Source organism: Acomys minous (genome assembly GCF_964271855.1).
Source record: "Acomys minous genome assembly, chromosome: 9".
In the NCBI taxonomy this organism is placed as follows: Eukaryota; Metazoa; Chordata; class Mammalia; order Rodentia; family Muridae; genus Acomys; species Acomys minous.
The window spans coordinates 68773609-68795174 of NC_140490.1; the positions used below are offsets into that span (position 1 = coordinate 68773609).

The 21566-nt window shown below is 43.2% G+C and overlaps 2 protein-coding genes across 3 annotated transcripts in view; one reads left to right on the plus strand and one right to left on the minus strand.

Moving 5' to 3' along the window:
• Positions 1–9890, minus strand: part of LOC311604899 (histone H1.2-like) — a 30279-nt gene extending 20389 nt beyond the window's left edge. Inside the window, exon 1 of one of the 2 annotated variants that reach the window (XM_084795107.1) lies at positions 9273–9890. In XM_084795107.1, the coding sequence (XP_084651233.1) occupies positions 9273–9827 (555 nt within the window). In that variant the 5' untranslated portion in view covers positions 9828–9890. Of the gene's footprint in view, positions 1–8274 lie in introns of those variants that run through there. The other variant, XM_084795106.1, reaches the window with a different exon arrangement.
• Positions 753–1253, plus strand: LOC311605666 (histone H3.2). The gene has a single exon (XM_084796374.1). The coding sequence runs from the start codon at positions 794–796 to the stop codon at positions 1202–1204; it is 411 nt and encodes a 136-aa protein (XP_084652500.1). The 5' UTR covers positions 753–793; the 3' UTR covers positions 1205–1253.
• Positions 9891–21566: the final 11676 nt, after the last annotated feature.

The following is a 21566-nucleotide window of genomic DNA, read 5'->3' on the forward strand; positions in this document are numbered from 1 at the left end:
GCTGGCCCTCCGCAACGACGAGGAGCTCAGCAAGCTGCTGGGACGCGTCACCATCGCGCAGGGCGGCGTCCTGCCCAACATCCAGGCAAGAGCCACCATAAGGCCAATGGGAAGTAAACAAAGCCTACATGAAAACGGGGAGTCATCCACGTATCTAAACTTCTTTTAAGAACCCTCCACCTTTTCAGTAAAACAGCTGATAATGCAACACCTTGTGTCCTGGGCTTATCCAAGTTTGTAGAACCCACGAACATTCCGCTGAGAAGTAAAAGCTATACGTTTATACAAAGCTGAACTATCCCTACACTGTCGGCATGATAGCTTGCAAATTATTGAAGCAGTTTAGAGAACCCTTAACCCAAAGCCCTTCTTTCTGTTGCTCCTTTTAAAGGATCTAAGTTGAGATTGTTGAATCATGATTTTACCTTACCCTACTCCTAACCAGTTAGAAGGCATTACACTTTGTACAGTGACGAAACAATAAAACGCTACACGGAAAAATGAACCAAGGTCAAGAAGCTGTTTTATGATAACCATATTTCGGAAACAAGGATTGCTGTGATCCAAAGGTAGACAAAACTACATAAAAATGCACCAACTGAAAAAAAAATGGAACAAGAGTTCGGCCAATGAGATGCTCTTAAAGCAGCGAGCCACACTGGCTATTACCCAGCCAATGAATTTGTGGCGCGGGACTTTCGAAAAGCTTCAAGGCCAATCAAAATGTTTCTAAGGATATTTAAGGGAACGATTTCTCATTCACTTTACATTTGTGTATCTTCAGTCCTAAGTAATGGCTCGTACCAAGCAGACCGCGCGTAAGTCCACCGGCGGCAAGGCCCCGCGCAAGCAGCTGGCCACCAAGGCCGCCCGCAAGAGCGCGCCGGCCACCGGCGGCGTGAAGAAGCCCCACCGGTACCGGCCCGGCACCGTGGCGCTGCGCGAGATCCGGCGCTACCAGAAGTCCACCGAGCTGCTGATCCGCAAGCTGCCGTTCCAGCGGCTGGTGCGCGAGATCGCGCAGGACTTCAAGACCGACCTGCGCTTCCAGAGCTCGGCCGTTATGGCGCTGCAGGAGGCCAGCGAGGCCTACCTCGTGGGGCTGTTTGAGGACACGAACCTGTGCGCCATCCACGCCAAGCGTGTGACCATCATGCCCAAGGACATCCAGCTGGCCCGCCGCATCCGCGGGGAGAGGGCGTAACAAGACAGGGCTTATGAACTTTAAAAAGGCTCTTTTAAGAGCCACCCAAGCTTTCATGTAAAGATGCTGTATCCTTGTGTCTGAGTTTTAGTGGGTGATTGTCTTTGTGTACTAGTCAATTTTATTGCCAGTGTTTGTGTAAGTCAACTTTGATTCTCATGTGTTGGAATCCTGGCCTATTTAGCAAGTCTAAACTGATAGTCAAGGCCACAAACATGTAAATGCATGCTATAATTGGATATGACAAAAATAGTCCTTTTCTTTCCACATTCTAAGAATAATGACCTGAGTCTTAGGTCAAGCTTCCTCACCCTTAGTTGCAACCCCACAATAAAAACATCTAATAAAATATAATACGCATATGTGTTCTATGACTTAAAGTTGGTAGTTTGCAGCCGTAACAAAATGTTTACTTAAATATTTAAAGCTAGGTGGCCTATGAATCTGTGGGGAACATTAAATTCCAAGTTTGGAAAAAAGCACAAAATTTAAAGTTTTATTAAGACTATGCTGTAATGTTCCTTTTAAGTGTTACAAAGGACTCCTGAATTTTGTTGTTGTTGTTGTTTTGTTTTTGTTTTTCCAGACAGGGTTTCTCTGTAGCCTTGGCTGTCCTGGACTCACTTTGTAGACCAGGCTGGCCTCAAACTCACAGCGATCCACCTGCCTCAGCCTCCCAAGTGCAGAGATGAAAGGCATGAGCCACCAGGCCCAGCTCTGAAATATTTTTTTTTAAATGTCTTCTATGAATAGTGGCAGTCCGCTTTTTCCTTTAGTAAAGTTAGTAATTATTTCCTTGATAAATTACAGTTTCCCCTTAAAAACTCACTTTTAGAGTCAAGGTTAAAGAACTGTTCCTATTTAAAGAATCAACATTACATATTCCTTCCCGGTGTCATAATGGTTGAAGTCTTCTCAACGTAGCTTCTAGTTCCAGAAAGTTTCTCCTCTGTGTTCCTACCTGGAGCTGGTAACTAGGAATGTTCCGTGTCATCCGGTCGTATCTAACACTATAATCTTGCCAGGAACCCAGGTGAGCCTGTGGCCTTGAGCATCAGAAATGGTATATAATATATAACTACAACTGTAGATCACTTTATCTCACTAAACCCAAGATGAATGTAACTAAATTCCAAATAGTCACATCACCATAGTAACATAATCACATAAAGGTTGGTTGGTTGGTTGGCTTTTGTTGTTTGTTTCCGTTTTTCCTTTTTTCTTTTTGGTTTTTCTGTACTGGGTTTCTCTGAGTGGTCCCTCCCTGCTGTCCTGGAACTCACTGTGTAGACCAGGAGAACTGCCTGCCCTTGATCCTGGAGTGTTGGGGCTAAAGGCATAGGCCACTATATCCAGCATGAAGGTGAGTTGTAATTGAGATGACGATCAGATGGCCATAAAATGATATACCTTCACCAGACATGATGCAATTACTGGTATTACAAACCAAGTAAATAAGAAGCAAAACCCAGTGCCATAATGACAGTACATAATAATAAAATAATGTTATGTTCACAACGTAAAACACCAATGGCGACAAAAAGGCTAGATACAACCCTAGGAGCCCATCCAGGGCTTTAGAGTTTGGAGATCAGGCTTTCAATAACTTCCAGGTATACTGGCCTCTAAGATTTGGCTTGTTCACATTACACGTGGCCTCCACACCCTCCCTCACGTGCATTCAACTATTCTGGTTATATTCACTTTTGCAGATGCACATCTGCATTGCGACACCCTGGTCCGGACTCTGGCTTTCTATGATACTGGGATAGGGATGCCATTATCAGAGAAGCGGAGGAGAAAGCATGTGCTGGTCCATACAAAGGCTTGAACACTTGCTCCTCAAGTGAAATTCCTGATACAACTTTAGAACACTTTATAGGTTCATTCAGTATTGAATGGCATCTTAGGTCCTTAGGGAGGAAAGTAAAAATTAAAACAGTGGACCACTAAAGAGATCCCAACAGAATGACATGAATCAAGTACTAAGAAGTACTGGACCTCATCAGGAAGCTGAAGAGAAATGATAAGGAATTTGAGGCCTGGCTTCAAACAGTGAGTGCCCTACATAGTGAGTTATAGGTCAGGTTGAGCAACAAAGTGACATCTCGTCTTAAAAGAAACGAGAAAGTGGCTAGACTGAATTGTTAGCTAAAGATTATTACTGTATTTCAAAGCAGTTTCTCCCACTTCAGACTAAGGGATTTCAAGACGTTAACCACCAGCAAAAATTTCCAGCCAGTGTCACAACAAACAAATGCAATTACTATCTTCTGCCAAATAGGTTTGTAACAAAATGGGTGGTCAAGAATAATTTTGTTTTTGTCTTCATCTTCTTCGAAGGTGACTGTGTTTCCGGGATGAGGTAGGCTACCTGGGGCAGATAGGAGAAGCTGTTAGAGACTGGTGTTGGTTAGACTCTTAGCTGTGTCAGACCTGGTATGCGGCGGCATAGGTAGGGTGAGCCAAGAAGGTGTCAGATACTGAGCGTCTCTCTAAACCCCAGGAGCATCAAATAGAAACATCTAGATACTACCCCAGAGCAAACGGTTTTTACTTTTCCTACACTATTTAGTATGGGAATTGTACGGCTGACAAGCATTTGAAATTTAACTAGCCTAGTCCAAATTGCAATTCAGATGTGAAGTATACTCCAGATTACCAAGACTTCAAATGGGAGGTGGGGGGAAAAGTTGACAGAATAGCTTCATATTGTTTATTGAAATTAGATTTCTTCATCCTATATTGACAGCATTAAAATAGGGTTCGTTTATTTCTTTTTAGTTTGTAATGCAATGTCAGCAACTTTTAATTAAATATATGTTTGATACTGTTTTGTGGGAAATTATTACTATATAAAGGATAATGATAGTGACTCATAGATCAGAAGCTAAGTAATTGAATCCTTACCGTTGCCACGCCCCCACCTTTAATCTCTAAGGTGGGAGGGGCAGCAACACCAACCTCGTGCCAAGTCTGTGTTGGGAAATAAATGTATAATAAACAGCTTCAGTGTTTGGCCTGCTACACAGGAAATGCTAGCTGTCTGCCATTAGCCCTAGTCCCTGCTCCTTTCCAAACTCCTCTAATGCTGTAACCATTTCACACACAAAGCTATTTCAGGGAACAATAAAAGCCTGTTTACAAAAAGAAGAAAAAAAAAAAAAGAAAAAAAAGAACATCACCTCAGTGTTTATGGTGTTGGCATGGCAATTATATTGAACTGAAAATCAGCAGATGTGGGGAAAATTCTATTTTTCTCTCACCTACTAAAGTCAGAATAAATGTTCCCTGTGAAGGAATCTCCATTCTTTCCCTGGAGAAGGGGAGCAGCCGCTACCGCTCTGCATATGGAGAAGGTAAAGATCTGAGGCCTCACTCAGAGAACAAGACTGTCGCTGTGCTTAGAACCTCTGTCTCCTACCAGGTTTCACCACTGGTGTCATAGTTTGAAGCAAGGCCCTCACTTTCCTGGGCTACCATAGTTCAGTCTAACTTTACCTTTAAGTTTGATTCTTTTCTGTGAACAGTGGGCTTATAAAATATGAATGAATTTTGGAACTTTTTTTTCTCCTGTTCATCGAACTTTTATCAGTTCACAGGTCATGAGTTATTTAAGAATATAGGGAGAGTCCTTGCTGACAATTTCATAAGCGTAATCAAAGAAAAGAATTTTTCTTAAATAGACCATTTTTTTAGAATCAAGATTAGCCTGAGCTGGTCACCTATGGCAGCATTTGTATTGTGAGGTGAAGGGGGAAAAGGAAAGAAAGAAAGAAAGAAAGAAAGAAAGAAAGAAAGAAAGAAAGAAGAAAGAATAATATTTTTTAAAAAAATAGGGAAATGTTGCATTGAAAGGCTGTGGGTGAGATATAATTTTTAGCTCCAAGGTATTTTTAACAATTGTTCCATATAGAGAGGTACAGGAGGGGACTGGGGGTATAGCTCAATAGGGAATCATTTGTCCTGGAACCCATGAGGCCATTAATTTCACCTCTAGTACCAAAGTGCAAGGAAAAGCATAGAAGGAAAAAAAATCTACAAAAAAAAAATATGCAACAGATACTCAGATCAATTTTAACTATCCAAATCCAATAAACTGAAGCCCACAGAATCATTAACTGAAAATTAGAACATCAATTATCTTTCCTTGAGATGAATCTTTACATGTGTAACTCTTGGACTGTTGACATCTAGTAAATGTGTAGATTTGAAAATATTGGAAAAAGGTGCACTGTACTGGATAGTCTGAACAGTGTCATTACTTTGAGTTTTGCTTTTATTATCACTGTGTTACTATTGTTAATTATTTACTTTCGATAGAACTCAAGGTCTTCCCCAAGACAGACAAGCAGTCAACCACTTAGCTACACCCCCATCTTACTTTAAAGACCATTTATGGTTTTATTTAAAGTAACATTTTTTGTTGGTTGGATGCTTGGTTATTTTAATTGTTGTTGTTGTTGTTGTTTGTTTGTTTTTTGTTTTGTTTCGTTTTGAGTCTCAACATAGCTCTGGCTGACTTGGAACTCCCTATGTAGACAAGGCTGGCCTTGGATTCACAGAGACACTTCTGCCTTTGCCTCCCAAATGCTACGATTAAGAGCCACTACCCGCTGCAGCCAGGTTTACTGCTGAACACCTTTAATCCCAGGACAGTCAGGGCTGTTACACAGAGAAAACCTGTCGCAAAAACCAAAACAACAAAACAAACAAACAAACAAAAAAGAGCCACCACACCCAGCAGGTTTTGTGTTTTCAGACATCAGCTTTGGCCTACAGCCCAGGCTCCTCCTGTATTACCTTCCTAAGTGGTGGCTTTACAAATTTGCCACCACACCCTGTGCTATATTTAGCATCCACAATTACATCTCCTGGTTGCTCCAGCTTGATTCAGGTCACTGAGGTATTTCCAGTGACAAGAATTTACCAGACTCAGAGAGGAAATGGGAAACTCCGAAAGGAAGGACAAGAAAATATAGTTCTGCCTCTATTTTATCTATGCCCTCCAATGCAATTTTGCTCTGTTCCACTCTTTTTGCTCAACAGATTTGCTTTTTTCCTTTCTGGTGGCTCACAAGACAAGTGCCAGTCACATGATATCAGGTTACCTCAGCTCCTGTAACTCAATTCCATCTTTTAATTCTCTCTTAATTTTTAATTAATTAATTTTTTACTCAGGGTCTCAAATACGTAGTAATCCTGCCTGGCCTGGAACTCACCTAGACCAGGATCACCAAGAACTCACTAGATCCACCAGCCTCTGTCTCTAGATTGACAAAATTAATCCTGCTACCACACCCAGCTCAATTCCATTTTAAAAGGAAAAATTCAGATTATCTCAACTGGGCCCAATAATATTAGGAACAATCAGACATTCTGTCTTCATACTTTCAGTATATCACAAATCAAAAATACACATTCTTAAGCACTCTCATCATAAAGATGAGAGCAGAGATCTGAGGTCATTCTGAAGATATGTTTATCTATATTGTCTCCACAGCCATAGGTGGCTAGCTGAACACCGGATAGAGAATACATTCTGGACAGAGATGCACCACAAGTAAAAAATACATATATCTATCACAAGGATGTAATATAAGAAAGCAAGAATGTAAAATAATACCATATATTATGAAAAAAATGGATTTCGCTTTTCTTTCTTTCCTTATGAATAGTGCTTTTAGATTTCAAACAACATATGTCTGTATCTGTGCTCATCTTATGTATCAATGCAGAAATCTGTTTTAAAATTGTTATTTTATTTGTGTGAGATAGCTTCAATAACTAAGTTTTAATGTCTACTTAGTGTGACGGTCATAAAGAAATCAAATCTCATAAAGCACTACTGCCAACAGCAAGAAAGATAAATTTCTAGGATTAAAAGCAAGAAAAAATATTAAGGTATATTTGGAGAAAATGTAAAGATCTATAGGTAGATAACTCAAATACCTGAACAAAAAGAAAACCATGGTTTGGTTTGTTTTTTGACTAAGAATTCTGCTAACTCCACACATTTGTTTTACCAAGAAGCTTTCTTCTGAGTGATGGGATATCAGAGAACACCTCAAAATACAAATGTAAACCACAAACAAAACAAAAATAGCTGGGCATTTGGCAAAGACCTGTAATCCCTGCTACAGCAGGCTGAAACAGACGGGAAGGCCATGAGGTGCAGACCTGGGGCTACAAGATGAGACCTTTCACAAAATAAAAACAAAAACCAAGAGTGCTGGGAACACATTTCACAAGTAGGACAGCTGCTAGCATGTTCAGTCCCCTGAACAACTAATTAAATATTAATTAAAATATAAATGGAATGCCTTAAGAGATTGTGAGAAGCCAGGCTGTGGTGGCCTGCACATCTTTAATCCCAGCTGTTGGGAGGCAGAAGCAGCCAGCCTGGTCTTCCAGGACAGCCAAAGCTACAACACCAAGAAACTGGACTTTGGGGGCTCGCAGCGAGACACAACAACTACAAGATTGTGAGAAGGAAATTAGGTCTTATCCCCTATTGAAGTCACAAAGTATCAGTTTACCAACCAATATTTGAATTCTTGCTTTGTTTCCAGTACCCTCCACATTGGAAATAGCACTGTGAATAGTTAAAAAGAGTCTAATTCTACCTTAGAAACTACCAGAAAAACCCAAACAGAAACATGATTTAGTCTGGCCAAAAAATTTAGCAAATGCAAACACGAAATGAAAGCTGGGAAGAGTCGAGGGCGTTGGGTTGAAAGGATGGGTGTGTTTACTATGCCTTGCACTAACGTAGCTGTTTGTTCATTTTTAAACTGAGGACTCAAAAACACTGGGACAAAACGGGAGATTTTTCTTTCTGATTTCTTGGTTTTCCCAGGTGATAAATTCTGGGAACAGCAAAATAAATACTGAAGCTATTGTTGTGGAAACGCTTGTTGTATGTGTCTAATAGGCAGGCTTTCCATCACTGTAGGAAACACCAGCAAGATGTCCTGGGCTTCAAACCCTGTTCCGACTTAGTGAAACAGGAATCTCAATCTCCTTATCTAGGAGAAAGTCTGAGGGTATAAAAAGAATCCAACACTGAATGATAATTAAAGGCTTTTATTAGACGCATCCAACATACTTTAAACAAATAACCGGTAGTTTATTCTTTGATTAATAGTCTGGACTGTACAAAGCGTAACAACAAACCTCAGTATTTACGCGAGGTAGATCTTCACTGATGACACACATCTATAACTTAAAACTCTACAAGGAAAATGAAGGCAATGACAGGTCAAGGACAATATAAAATGAGAACGTGTCAAACTAAGGAAAAATGAGTAAAATAACCGGTAATGGCCATACACCTAAGAAAGATGGCCTTAAAAAATTAAAATAAAGACCCAAAGAGAAAAAAAGAAAATAAAAATGGCTGACCAAGGTTGTGACGCAGTTCAACCCACCTCTTCATTGCTGTAGGAAACAAACCGAAAGTACGAGAAACATCTCAGTCCTTGGTCCAACATAACTGGGCAGGCGGGTCCTTCGGGAAGCTGCCACTTAAACGTCCTAATAAGCCAGCAGACTTCCTCCCCTAACCTTGGGGCCAACGCCCGCAGGAGGCGCCTGAGCACAGAAGCCACCCGGGTGCGCTTCTCCACGCAGGAAGCGCAAACTTCGGGGGGAATGAATGCAACACCGGCGGGCGCCCAATCATAGTCAAGACCAAAGTCTTGGGGGGGAGTGAGCCAACCCGCGGGCAGGGCGGAACTTTCAAACCACGGCAGTGTTTACCCTGCAGGTGACAGGCGCGGAGGGTGCGTCAGGCCTCCGCCCCGCAGCGCTGGGACCGGCAGCCCCACCCACCCGCCCACCTTAAGCGCAGCCCGAGTCCCACGCATCCAGCTTCCGCTGAAAGCAAATTAAGGCCCCAGGAGGTCACCACAAATGTCACAGCTCTTAGTGGTGGGTGGTGGCTCTGAAAAGAGCCTTTTGGATTGCGGAGGGCGACAGCCTACTTCTTCTTGGCTGCAACCTTCTTGGGCTTGGCGACCTTGGGTTTGGCAGCCTTGGGCTTCACCGCCTTGGACGCGCTCTTGACCTTCTTGGGCTTGGAGACCTTGGCCTTCTTGGGGCTCTTGGCAACTTTCTTGGTCACGGCAGCCGCCGCGGGCTTCTTCGCCTTCTTCGGTGTCTTCTTGGCGGCCTTCTTGGGTGTGGCGGCCCCGGTCACCTTCTTGGGCTTCTTGGCTGCGCCCGCGGGCTTCTTGGCCTTGGCCGCGCCCGCCTTCTTGGCTTTGGGCTTGGCCTCGCCGGCGGCCGCCTTCTTGTTGAGCTTGAAGGAGCCGGAGGCGCCGGTGCCCTTGGTCTGCACCAGGGTGCCCTTGCTCACCAGGCTCTTAAGCCCCAGTTTGATGCGGCTGTTGTTCTTCTCCACGTCGTAGCCGGCGGCCGCCAGCGCCTTCTTGAGCGCGGCCAGGGACACGCCGCTGCGCTCCTTGGAGGCGGCCACGGCCTTGGTGATGAGTTCGGACACCGGGGGTCCCGACGCCTTGCGGCGCGCCCCGGCGGGCTTCTTGGCGGCCGCCTTCTTCTTGGCGGGCGCCTTCTCCGCGGGGGGCGCGGCGGCGGGGGCTGCGGGAGCGGTCTCCGACATGACGAGGATCTGGAAGTCTGGAACTAGTGGCGAGACGCCGATGGAGTGGCGCGGGCCCGGCCGCCGTGTATATATAGAGCGCAGGCGCGCGCTGATTGGTGCTCCGGCGGCCTGCCTGGCTGGCAAGTTCTGAGCAGCCGTGCTGCGCCCAACTTGTGTTTGTTACACTTCATAAAAAGGAGAAAATATTAAAATGTCTTGCACCAAATCTCTCGAGTTTGGTCGGGAAGGGATCCGAGAAGCCTCGGGCTTCGGGATATATGTTTATTTTTTCCTCGTCTCTAAAGACAGCTCGCCTAGGAGCCCCTAACTCCCCCAACTCCAAACGAAGTCCTGGGCAGATAGAGACCACTTTCTGTTTTTCTTCTAAATTACCTGGTCGCTCCTTTGCCCCTGAAAGTTCTTTTTCTCAGGGATTATAGGGCACATGCTTCCCTTAATGTAGGGACAAAAATGAAACGATTTCTGTCTGAATTTTCACGATTATTCTGTTTCTTCGCAAGGGAAGTAACACAAGTCCTTGGTGACTTCTGAATACAGACCCACCACAACCGTGGACTATGACTGGGATTTCCAGTCTAAAGCAGTTTGGGAAAGTTGAGGGGGAGTTCATAGGCTTTGGGGGTGTATCATGTGGTGGGGGGCTTAGGATTTAAATATCTGCTTTGAAGACACTGACTCTCAAATGCTTTACATTGGTGGGGGCGGGGCACTCTTTTCACTTCTCTGAAGGGAAACATTGGGCTGTATTTTTAAAGCTCTTGGTTCCCCTCTGAGTTTTGTAAGGTAGGGGGTCTACCCATGAAGAATAGAGATAATAAGAGAGAAAAAAAAGGAACCCCATAAGCCTGCATGAGCCCCCTACCCAAAGCGTCAATTAGAGACTTAAAAAGATCTGTTTTTAAAGCAACAAGCAAATATTTGCTGATTTTGCTGCTCCTTGTGAATTTCAGTGCGTGGAAATTCTAATTTAGAAATAATTTATCTTGGTATAGGAGGACCTTCTGTACTTGGAAACTGTAAGGTACAGATGGAAATAAAGGCTTTGACTTTGCTAAAGGATATGTTTGACTTAGACTTGACAAATCTGAAGATTTGAAATAAAAAATGGTAGCAAAATTTTAACAGAAAGATAAAAGATAAGTTCAAATTCTCAATGCCATCTGTAGTAGACAGCATATGTCACCTCTTATCAGGTCCTCTGAGTACGTCGATCTGTATTCTAGTCAAGTTTGCTTTGTCAGTTGATTTTCAGCTTCATATTTCACCCTTTGGGTCCAATTAATTAGAGCGTTTTTTCCTTTGTTGTTGCTGTTACAGACAACACAAGGCAAACTCTCTGCTTGTATAATCAATACACTTCTATATTCAGGGGCAAATAAAGTTACCCTAATTTTATCAGAAATCTCTGTTCAAATATATGTCTACATGGAAACTTGTGGTGAAGTTATTAGCATTAAAGTATGGTAAAGTCACAGGGTTATACAACTTGAGTTCAGGGATGTTTGACAAACAAAGCATATTTTCTCAGACTGAGAAAGGCCCTGTGGTTTTACTTAATGACATTTGTTTAGACAGCATCTCCTAGGCTTGTGTCCTCTGGGAATTAGCAGCCTAATGAGATTAGGGATGGATGAATTGCCAGCCATAGAAACACTTTGGAGTTGCCGTCCTGTATGGATTTTTGAATGGGAATTGTAAGATGTTATTATTCAAAGTATACGAACAAACTGAAGAACCTTCAACTTCCCAATATGATTTATTTTTTAAAAAAATAAGACTGTCACTTTGCTCTGCCTACATAGGGGAATGAATGAGTGAATGCCTTCCCCATCTGAGAAATGTTCATCTCCCCCAGGAAAGTAACTGTGTGTGATCTGACTCTTCAACTCCCTCCGTCTTCCCGTCACTGTCAATTGGCAACTTAGTTTTTAATCTTAGACTTGTAAATTTAAGTCTTGTGATTCATTTGCTTATTATGGCCCTTCAAGCTGAATCAATCGAACCACAGCTCATCAAATGCAATTAATTGACAAAGTTTTCCCCATGTAGATGCAGTCTAATTGTTTGTAATAGAAAAGATAACCCTGAAAGTTACGTTTGCATCGTACAATAATAAACTGTCTCTCTAAATCTTTAAGCCTCCTTGCAGCACTCTTTCCTTCCCAGAGTAAGCGCACACTTTATCTTCCTCTATTTTTCTTTGTGCTAACGTGGTCATCTAGCTAGCTCACCCATTAACGAGTTCAATCATTCTTGGACATGTATGTGAGCTTGCCACACGTAGTATTTATGTGTGAGTCATATTTTTAACAGTTTGAAAATTATATGATGATTCTTGATTTGTCAGACTGTCCTAAGGGCACCCAGTCAGAATCTTCAGCAGTCACCCCATAAGATGGAAAATATAAAATTTGGAACGTCAAAGTTAAAGCATCCTGAGACTTACTAAGTGTCCCAAGGAGTCTTAGATGTGAAAGTAAGTCGAAGAAGCTTGCGGGCAAGAGAACGGCTACCGATGGCTCCGAGAAAAAAAATTCAGATTACAGATATGACTTTCCCATTCAGTATCACTGGATAGCCACCAATGAATTGCGATGGCTGTCGTGTAATCTTGTATGTTTGTACGTATGGTGAAGATCACAGGCAGAGAAGCTTTTGTCACTCCATCTCTTCAGGCTGTGTTCCTGAGGTGGACAGGATTAGATATGCAGAGAACATGCAAAAGGAGCTGGAGACGAGACGGGAAAGCTTAATGGCAAGATGTGCTCATAGGAAGGCGAGAGTGTTTAGGACAAGTGTAAGGAAGCTGGCCTTACATGTTTCCTTTCCCATATCCTCCTTCCAACATGCGAGCGTGGGGCTGGGGCAGCTTTTGCAAGTAGCTAGTTAACTGCTACTAGTTAACCACTATTTACCCCCAACAGATACCGGTATAGATCCCAACTTGGAATGAGTGAAACTTGTTTTTTGTTTGTTTGGTTTTTTTTCAAATTCATCAAGGGATGATGCCAAAGGCCACAGCCACTTTATTAGCAATGCCTGTCTCAAAATGATAAATAGTAACTGGTGATATAGACAATTTTGGCAGCACAAGAAAAAAAAATACAAGTGACATCAGGAGACTGATAGTCTTCCGATCTGTTTTTGCACCTCAGCCTCACAAATAATTTCTACAAATAGCAGTGAACAGTGTTTCTCTTATTTTTTTTTTCAATCTCTCCAGGGAGATGTCCAATAGTTACAAGATCAAATCTTTGCTACAATGCTCTTCCCTTTGGTACCTGAGCACCTGAAGGGCCAAGACCTAAGTTACTGCACATTTATGCCCCAATACCCCCTCAAGTGCAATGGAGAAACCAACATACACAATAGCAGTAAAGCATACAGGAGTGATGTTATACAAACAGAACATTACAAAAAGAGAGACACATTGCAAAAAACAAACAAACAAAAAAAACCAAAACAACAACAAAAAACCAACAACAACAACAACAAACAACTTTCCCCTCACACTTTGGAATTGCCAACAGAGCTCTGGGATGTGCCTCCCCCTACCCCACTTTTTTCAAAAGAGTTTAAGACGGTTTCAAAACTTCAAGCCCACCTTCCAAAGCTACGAATTTGCCCATCATGACAATATTCATCTTTTATACCTTTCCAGTCTGTCTTACAATGAAAGCACAAGAGGGAGGCATGCTAGATAACCACCTGATCAGAGCCAACAAATCATCTGACACATAGTTTTGTTGTAGGAAATATACAGGTAAATATACTAAGATATTATTCTGTCGCCCTGGACCCCCAGCACACTGAGGGCACAGTGCACCAGACGCTCTCTGTGCACTCACTTAAGCACAGAACACCTGCAGTGAACACAAACACAGATCAATCAGCCTAGGAGAGCACCTCCTCTCAAGGCAGGATGCCTGCTAGGACAGAGGCAGAGGAGCATTTCAGAGCAATAACCCTTGATAGGAAAACCAAGGTCCAAAGGAAAAAAGAAAGATAAGAAAGGAGGCTAATGTATGGGCTAAACCTTTTCCTTAAGTAGTTAGCCATCCAGCTGTAAAATTGTAAGATCAAAGAACTGCTTCGCCCCAAGAAGAGGATAAGCGTGTCAACCCAGCACTGAGAACAGGGAGGTGTGACCGTCAGAAACTCAAGGCAGAGTTCAAGGCCTACCTGGACTGTGTGAAACCCACCTCAAAAAGAAAGTAAAGGAGAATAGCTCCTATCCTAATATCTCCTAGTACGGAGCTCTTAAATCTCAAGCCCTTTTCTACTCCAATAATCCTCTAGCAAGTCCTCGGGAAAATCTTTTAACATACTAAACTTGTGGTATGTACCATTTTAGGAATTAAAGCTAGATATTAAATTAAGTAGTCCGTTAGTTGATAACCATGGTTTATTTGATAATCCATTAAGATATAAAATAACTAAATGCGTTTATGATTATATGCTATTCCTATGCATGCTATGTATTTTACACTACAGATTTCGATCTCTCATAAAAAAGAAACAGCAGCTGGGATGTGTAAGTTGCCTGTGGGTGGAAATTACAACTTCTTGGTGATGTTGGGAATGGAGAGACACAACTTTGAAAACTGCTTTTAATTCCACTTCCTCCATTCAGTGCTAGGACTGTACCCAGTTCCTGCACACCAACTTCCACTTGTAATATAGTGAGGACTAAGCAATCGGTGTCCCTTGTCTAGCTTTGCAGTCGGCTCACTCAGTCCTGCCTCATTTAACAGGTGTCACCACATTGGTTGTAGGCGTGATTCTGAGAAAAGCAGTCATCTCACAGTTGGATGCAAGTAGGTCACATCTGAGAGTGGACCAAGTCTCCAGCTAGATGTTTCCTTCTTTCTGGTTGTTTCTATTTCTCAGATGCATCCCAAAGGTCCCAGGACCCAAGTGTCATCCTAACAAGAGGAGGATGGTGCCGGGCTATCACACAGAAAGGAAGGAATGGTGTGGTGTGGTGTGCGTGTGCGTGTGCGCGTGCACATGCGCGTGCGATGTGCGTGTGCGTGCGCGCGCGTGTGTGTGTGTGTGTGTGTGTGTGTTGTGTGTCTGGGTGTGTTTGCATGTGTGTAAACAAATGTGGTTCTGCATTGGAGGATCTGTAGATGAGAAAATAATGCAAGGCTATAACTCTCCACAAACAGGTGTGTCCCAGAGGTTACCCGGAACCCCACTCCACACCCTCTTTTCAAACCTGTGAAGACCCTCACATAGTCCATCTGTTCCTGCTTCCTCCATTCCAGGCAAGTCAGACTTTTGTGTAGACTTTTTGTCAGACTTTTGACGACATGGGTGTGTGGCTGGTTAATTCATAAGAAGAACCATGATGTTTCTCGCATGCATATTCTCCCAAATTCATCTCAATCTTTTTACATTAAACAGAACTTCTGATGCGACAAAGTCTGATCAAGTTAACTCACCTACATTTGTAGCAGTCAAATACAAGAAATGCACTTTTCATGGTGAATAGAAGCAGTTGTGTTTTCTTCATAATTTTATAAAACAAAATAGCACTGTATGTCACTCAAAAGCCTGTCTGCCCTGGCTCATAGCCTGCTTATCTGAGCTCAGTTCAGCTTTGCTGTTTTCCAGCTGTTTGGCCCTGGCTGAGTTAGCTAACTTGCCTACGTTTCTGTTTTATCGTCTGAACAATAGCAATAATAGTGATTTCCATACCTTGTAAATTGCTCTAGGATGTATGAGTCAACGCTATATAGCTCTGCATATTTATCACATTTAACGAATTTCAAATGTACATACAGAGAAGACTAAAAGTTCACTCACAATATTGTACGTAAACTTCTGTGTACGAACAAGTCTCCAACCCTGTCAGTGCTGATGTGAGGCCATTAAGGCTCAGAAACAGCTAACTGTACACTACTCAAAATAGGCATCTCCAGCACTGTGACCACCCCGGCTAACTGCATCCGACCTAGTGTTACCATTGCAATCCCAGCCTTAACGCGTCAGGAGAGGAAGACCGCAACTGTGCGGCAGTTTTAACGTTCTCATGCCGCCAGCACCACAGACACTTCAAACGATTATTAACTTTGCAGCTGAAGCCATGAGTGATGCCACACGCCTTTAATGCCAGCACTCAGGAAACAGAGACAGGCAGATCTCTGTGAGTTCCAGGCCAACCTGTTCTACATAGTGAGTCCAGGTCAGCCAAGACTGCACACTGAGATTTTTCTCAAAATATAGATAGATAGGGAGAGAGGGAGACAGGGAGAGAGGGAGAGGGAGAAGGAGAGGGAGAGGGTGCTAGGTGAGATAGTTCGTGCTTATAATGCCAGGACTCTGAGAGCCTGAGGCAGGAGAATTCCCAAAAGTTGAAGACCAGCTTGGACTGCATAATGAGACAGAGCCTTTATGAAAGGGGGGAAAAGTCAATTGAACAAACTTGGACAAGGTAAGTCTTTTAACTTCTCTATATAAACTACACCAATCAAAACACTTCCCTGCCAATTAACTACTTACCAATTTATTTACTTCTAGATAGACAGGTTTTCACTCCGCAAATACACCTAAGGGTGGAGTTTGTGTACACAGTCTAGGAATTTACAACACGTCATGCTGCTTGCTTTAGTGGACACTAGATGGCAGTCCAAAGCAGGAATGCTACCCTTAGATGCCCTTCAAAGTTCTCTTGATCTAGATAATTATTAATCTTTGCCTGGCTTTCTATCCCCTTCAGAAGTTATCAGCCAACTGGCAGATAGTCATTCTGGGCAACTGGGAATCCATGAGGTGCAGTCTCTCCACAGGCAAGAAACATGGAAAAAGAGATCACAGGTACAGACTCTTCCCTAAGTGGTTGAGTTGCCTCATTCTCACTACTGTGATTCCATCAGCCAGGACCATGAGTCTGGCACCCGCTGGGCTTAGACGGTAGCTGAGTGAGTCCAGCACTCTATCCTCCTGAAGGAGCTGGAGAGTGGACATTTCCAAAAGGACACACGATCCTGCCTGTGAGGAAGAGCTCACAGTGGGGATGAAAAGGGACAGTGGCTCACTTTATATGGTGGTAGAGTTTAATAATAGAGTCTTAATTTAAGTTATTAAATCTGGCGCTTCATGACCACAGTGAAGGGGCTGACAGGATACTGCCATGCCAAAGTGGTCCAAGGAGAAACAGAAAGATGTGCCCTTAAAGAGATACACCAGGCAAAGGAGACCCTCACCTGTGTCTAGTGGAAGTTTAAGAGCTAAAAACCTATCATCGCAGCTCAGTTACCTGCCTTTTAGAGACAATATCCCTTTTATATAGAGATATTTCAGGTTAGCAATGAACTATGCTTAAGGCCTGAACACGTATGACCTTGCAATAGGCTTTGATCTTTGCCCATTTATGAACCTGAAACTTTCTGGGAAGCTTGCACACGAGATGATAGAAGCACAGTAAAAACACTTGTGTAATCTATGTGCCCTATGTATGGCCTTGCCGTATCAACTGTAATCCCACCCAAAGCACTGCCCCGTGTACACAAATCACCAGCTGGCCTACGAGCTCACCTAAGTTCCTAAGCCACCAAAGCCACACACGTGACCAGCGTAAAGTCACTCAAGCACTACTCTCTGCTGAGAATCCTGTATACACACTCGGTGGAAACTGCCCTCCTCCATGTCTGTCTGCCCACTGTGCTTACATCTGTACTAACCTCCCTTTTTGTTAAACTCTAACGCTGTTTGCAAAGACTTCTCCTGAAATTCTCTCTCGAAGTTCCAGCATGCATCCGGGTTCTGTGTGAGTACTGTGCCAAGAACCCGGAACTGTGCCTCAGTCCTGAGCCCCCAGCTGGAGATCACAGCCTACGAGTGGCTTTTGTCTTATAGGGAGAAAATTATGAAATTCATAGTTAAGGTCTACTGATGCTCGTGACCATCAGTGCATTGAGTGTGGTATGTCAACAAGGAGATGCAAGGGGCTCATAACTACACGGTGAGCTCAAGATCACCCCAGCGCCTAACTGCAGCACACGTTCCCCGAGACATACCCCATCGACCCAGGAAAAGCAGGCTGCACTAAAGTGAGATCATATGAAGGTTTGACTGAACAGGCACCACAACCCACTCTTTCGTCATCTCTGAAATGAGCAACACAAATTAATTTAATCAAAACATTAGGGGGGTAGAAAGCATTCAAGAAAGGCATAATGGTGCATGCCTGTAAATCCCAGCACTCAGGAGGCTGAGGCAGGAGGCCAGCTAGGAATACAAAAGCAAGAACAAAAGAATGAGAAAAATATTTTTTTTAGTGGGGAAAAAAAAAACCTCAAATTGCTAACTAGTAATTTTAAATGGCTTTAGACAAAGAGTCGAACAGGAAAGGTTTTGGTTGTTGGACACTGAAGTTGGGCGGTGGGGGGAAAGCTGCTGGGGAGCAGCGACCTCCAAGGGGCTCCCGCACCCCTTTGCTTCTTTCCTCGGGAGAGGCTTTTGCAATTGCGGATGTTTGCCCTGGTAGACATGGAATTTCAAGTGAAAACTCCAGCTGGCTAATCATTCACTTGGACACTGTTAGTCAGCAGGTTCTCAAACCCTTCCACACACAGAGGCTTTGGATGGCAAGACAGGTCAACCACAACTGGCAGGGACAGCACGAGCAGCCGAGGCCGCAGAGAAAAATGCCACCGATGAAGTCTTCTCCTCCCACATTACAATATTTGTGTTTAAATGGCTTGTTTGTTTTTGAGACTGAGTCTCTCTGTCAGAGAGAAAACTACAAAATGACCAACACAACCAATTGTTTTGGATTTTTGTTTGTTTGTTTGTTTGGTTGTTGCTTGGTTGGTTGGTTGGTTGGTTTGGTTTTAGTCGTTGTTGTTTTGAGGATTGGGGGGGGTGGATTTTTTTTTGTTTTGTTTTTGTTTTTTGTTTTTGTTTTAGATATATACACTCTGTAGCCAAAGCTGGCTACTGTTTAGTTCAGGCTGGCTTCAGACTTCATGCTTGCAACACTCCACCTGCCACAGCTTCCCAAATGTTGGGATTACAGGTGAGAGCCACCATATCTAGTTCAAAGTTCTTAAGAGGAACAAGTTAACAAATAGAGAAGAGTCCCACTCTAATGGAAAGAGCCATTTTGCTTCTTTTGTTTCTTTGTTTCTGCGTATCCCTGGCTGTCCTGGACTCACTATGTAGACCAGGCTGGCCTCGAATTTACAGAGCTCCACCTACCTGTACCTATTTGAGTGCTGAGATTACAAATGTGCACCACCACGCCCGGCTGTCTTTTTGCTTCTTCAACTAGCTGTGGTGAGGGGCAGATAACTTCATGCATAGCATCTTTGATTTCAGTTCAAGACTGGTAATATTTTATGTCTTTTTGTTTAGGGTAAGCAGCAAAAGGAAATGGCTGTTTCATGGAAAATTCAGTACAACTGTGCCTTAAGGGAGAGTGCAGAATTATGCTATGCTGGGAACACCAGCACCCTCTGGAGATAAATATGTTTATTCCCTTTTGTTATTTATTTTATCTGGATAATCACAGTTTAAGCCATGGATAATCGAATACTGGACTGTTTCCTGATAGAAAGCAAAAGCCTCAGATAAACAATGTTATCAGCTAGACCTGGTGACACAGGCCTGCCATTCCTACTCTTCAAGACACTAAAGCAGGAGAGTTGCAACCTAAAGGCCTGCCTGGGTTATAAAACAAGTCTCAAGCCAGCCTGGGCAGCTTAGGAAGATCCTTGTCAAAATAAAAATGCATAAATGGGCTGGGGTAACAGCTCAGCTGTAGAGTACTTGCCTAGCGTGTTCACAGCCACTGGGTTTAATCTCCAGTTCAAGAAGAAGTAAGGATAAGCAGTGTGGTTGGTAACAGCAGTTGTAGTATATCAGGATATATATAGTCAAAACAAGAAAGAGCTTTTCTGAATTGGGTGCCAGGTGCTGGGCTGGGGGTTTCATACATCATTTTTGAGAGATTAGGGGTTAGACAGGTTCCCTGGTAGGCAGAAAGACAGAGAGAATGATCATGGCTAGGTAATAAAGGTGGCAAATTTCCAAGATGATCAGCTCCTTCCTCACCCTCCTGACCTGAGACAAATGCCTGGTAGTGCTGGGGTATAGGAATTGCCGCACAAACCACTCACGCACCAACCTCAGTGAGATACTGATGGTTTATTAACCAACACCCCAAGGCTGATCATAGCCAGGGACACAGTGGATTCTGGAGCCAAACTGTGACTTTGGCCTGTTTCTAAGGCAGGCCTTTGATAAGAAAAAAAAAAAAAGTAACCAGGTAACAACCAGATAACCAGATGGGAAGCCAGGGGAGGGTGTCATTACATCACTTAGAGTAGCTAGACACAGGAAGAATCGATTTTGTTCCAAGTACCTTGTATCCAGGTAGTTAGACAAAGTATTGTAAGCTGATTGGCTAGGATATAGGCTTAAGGACTTTTCAGTTCCCTATTTTTCCAGGAGAAAGGAATAGACCAGGGTATTGTGGTTTTGCTTAAGTACAACATAAATCATTAATGCAAGCAGAACATTAACAAGTATTGAATTGTAAGTAAAAGGCTATTAAAGCTCCCAGGGAGGTAGAGTCTGAGAACATGAACTTGATTGCACCTTGTGACCAAAATGGCTCTTGTTATGCTAAAGACAAAATAACCTCTTACTTAAATGGCTTATGTCGGGGTATATGTTATCACAGCAACAGGAAAAAATAACTAAGCTAGAATCTTTGCTTTCATTTTACATCTGTCTCCCTATTACCTTAATACTTTGGGTCAGATTCCCACTTGGCTCTGCAGGTAGACACCTTGCCCAGCTAAGCAGGATGGATTGATGATTGGTTGGTTGGTTGGTTGGTTGATTGGTTGATTGATAGCTGTCAATCTTCTCTTTTCAGAACTGAAACCACTAAGGCAAAAGTAATTAAGGTTATATCCTCCAGATTGCTCACCAGACAGAGAAATTTGTTTTATAGGCCTGGTGACCTGAGTTGGATCTCCAATACCAGAGACTGGCAGGAGAGAACCAACTCCAGGAGGTTGTTCTCTGACTTCCACATGAGTGCCTAAGGCAAATGATGCACACACACACACACACACACACACACACACACACACACACACACGTGCACTACATTTGTTTTCATTTTCCATAACCCAGTTATATTGGGAATATGTTTTCGGTTTAATCCCAGGTGTGGGATATGGGGCTTCTTTCAGATCATCCACAGCAGAGTATAATTTGCCTCAGTCTCTGGCAGGGACATTGTTTTGCCAGCTGAAGATAGTTTATGTTTGGAATTCTGGGGACTCTTGAGAGGGAATAATTTCAAAAGCCCTGAGATGGCCTGTGGTGGATGCTACAGCCCTTGTTTGTTCCTGTTTCTTCTGGCTGCTGTTTGCTGGTTGGAGATATCTTGACTGCAAAGATCAAACTTTCCCAGAGGAACTTGACTCCCTAATCAGTATGAAGTAATCTAAAGATATTGATCTCCCCTCTCCCCTCTACCCTTCTCTCTCTCCTACCTAGTGTTGGGTGGTTGGAAGGGATGGGGTGATACAGGGAGGTAGGAAAAAGAACCCCAAAATATGCAAAAGCCAGCCACACCATATTTGCAGGAAGATCATTAGCAACATACCGGCTACGGCTGGCTCGTACAAGATCGTCTTCCATCCTGTTTACTCACAGCCTCTAAACCACTCTAAACATTGCCCAGACCCTGAAGGAAATTTGTTTGTTTGT

What these genes read in the sequence shown, in the direction of transcription:
- LOC311605666 (XM_084796374.1), top strand. Translation starts at nt 794, where the DNA reads ATGGCTCGTACCAAGCAGACCGCGCGTAAGTCCACCGGCGGCAAGGCC.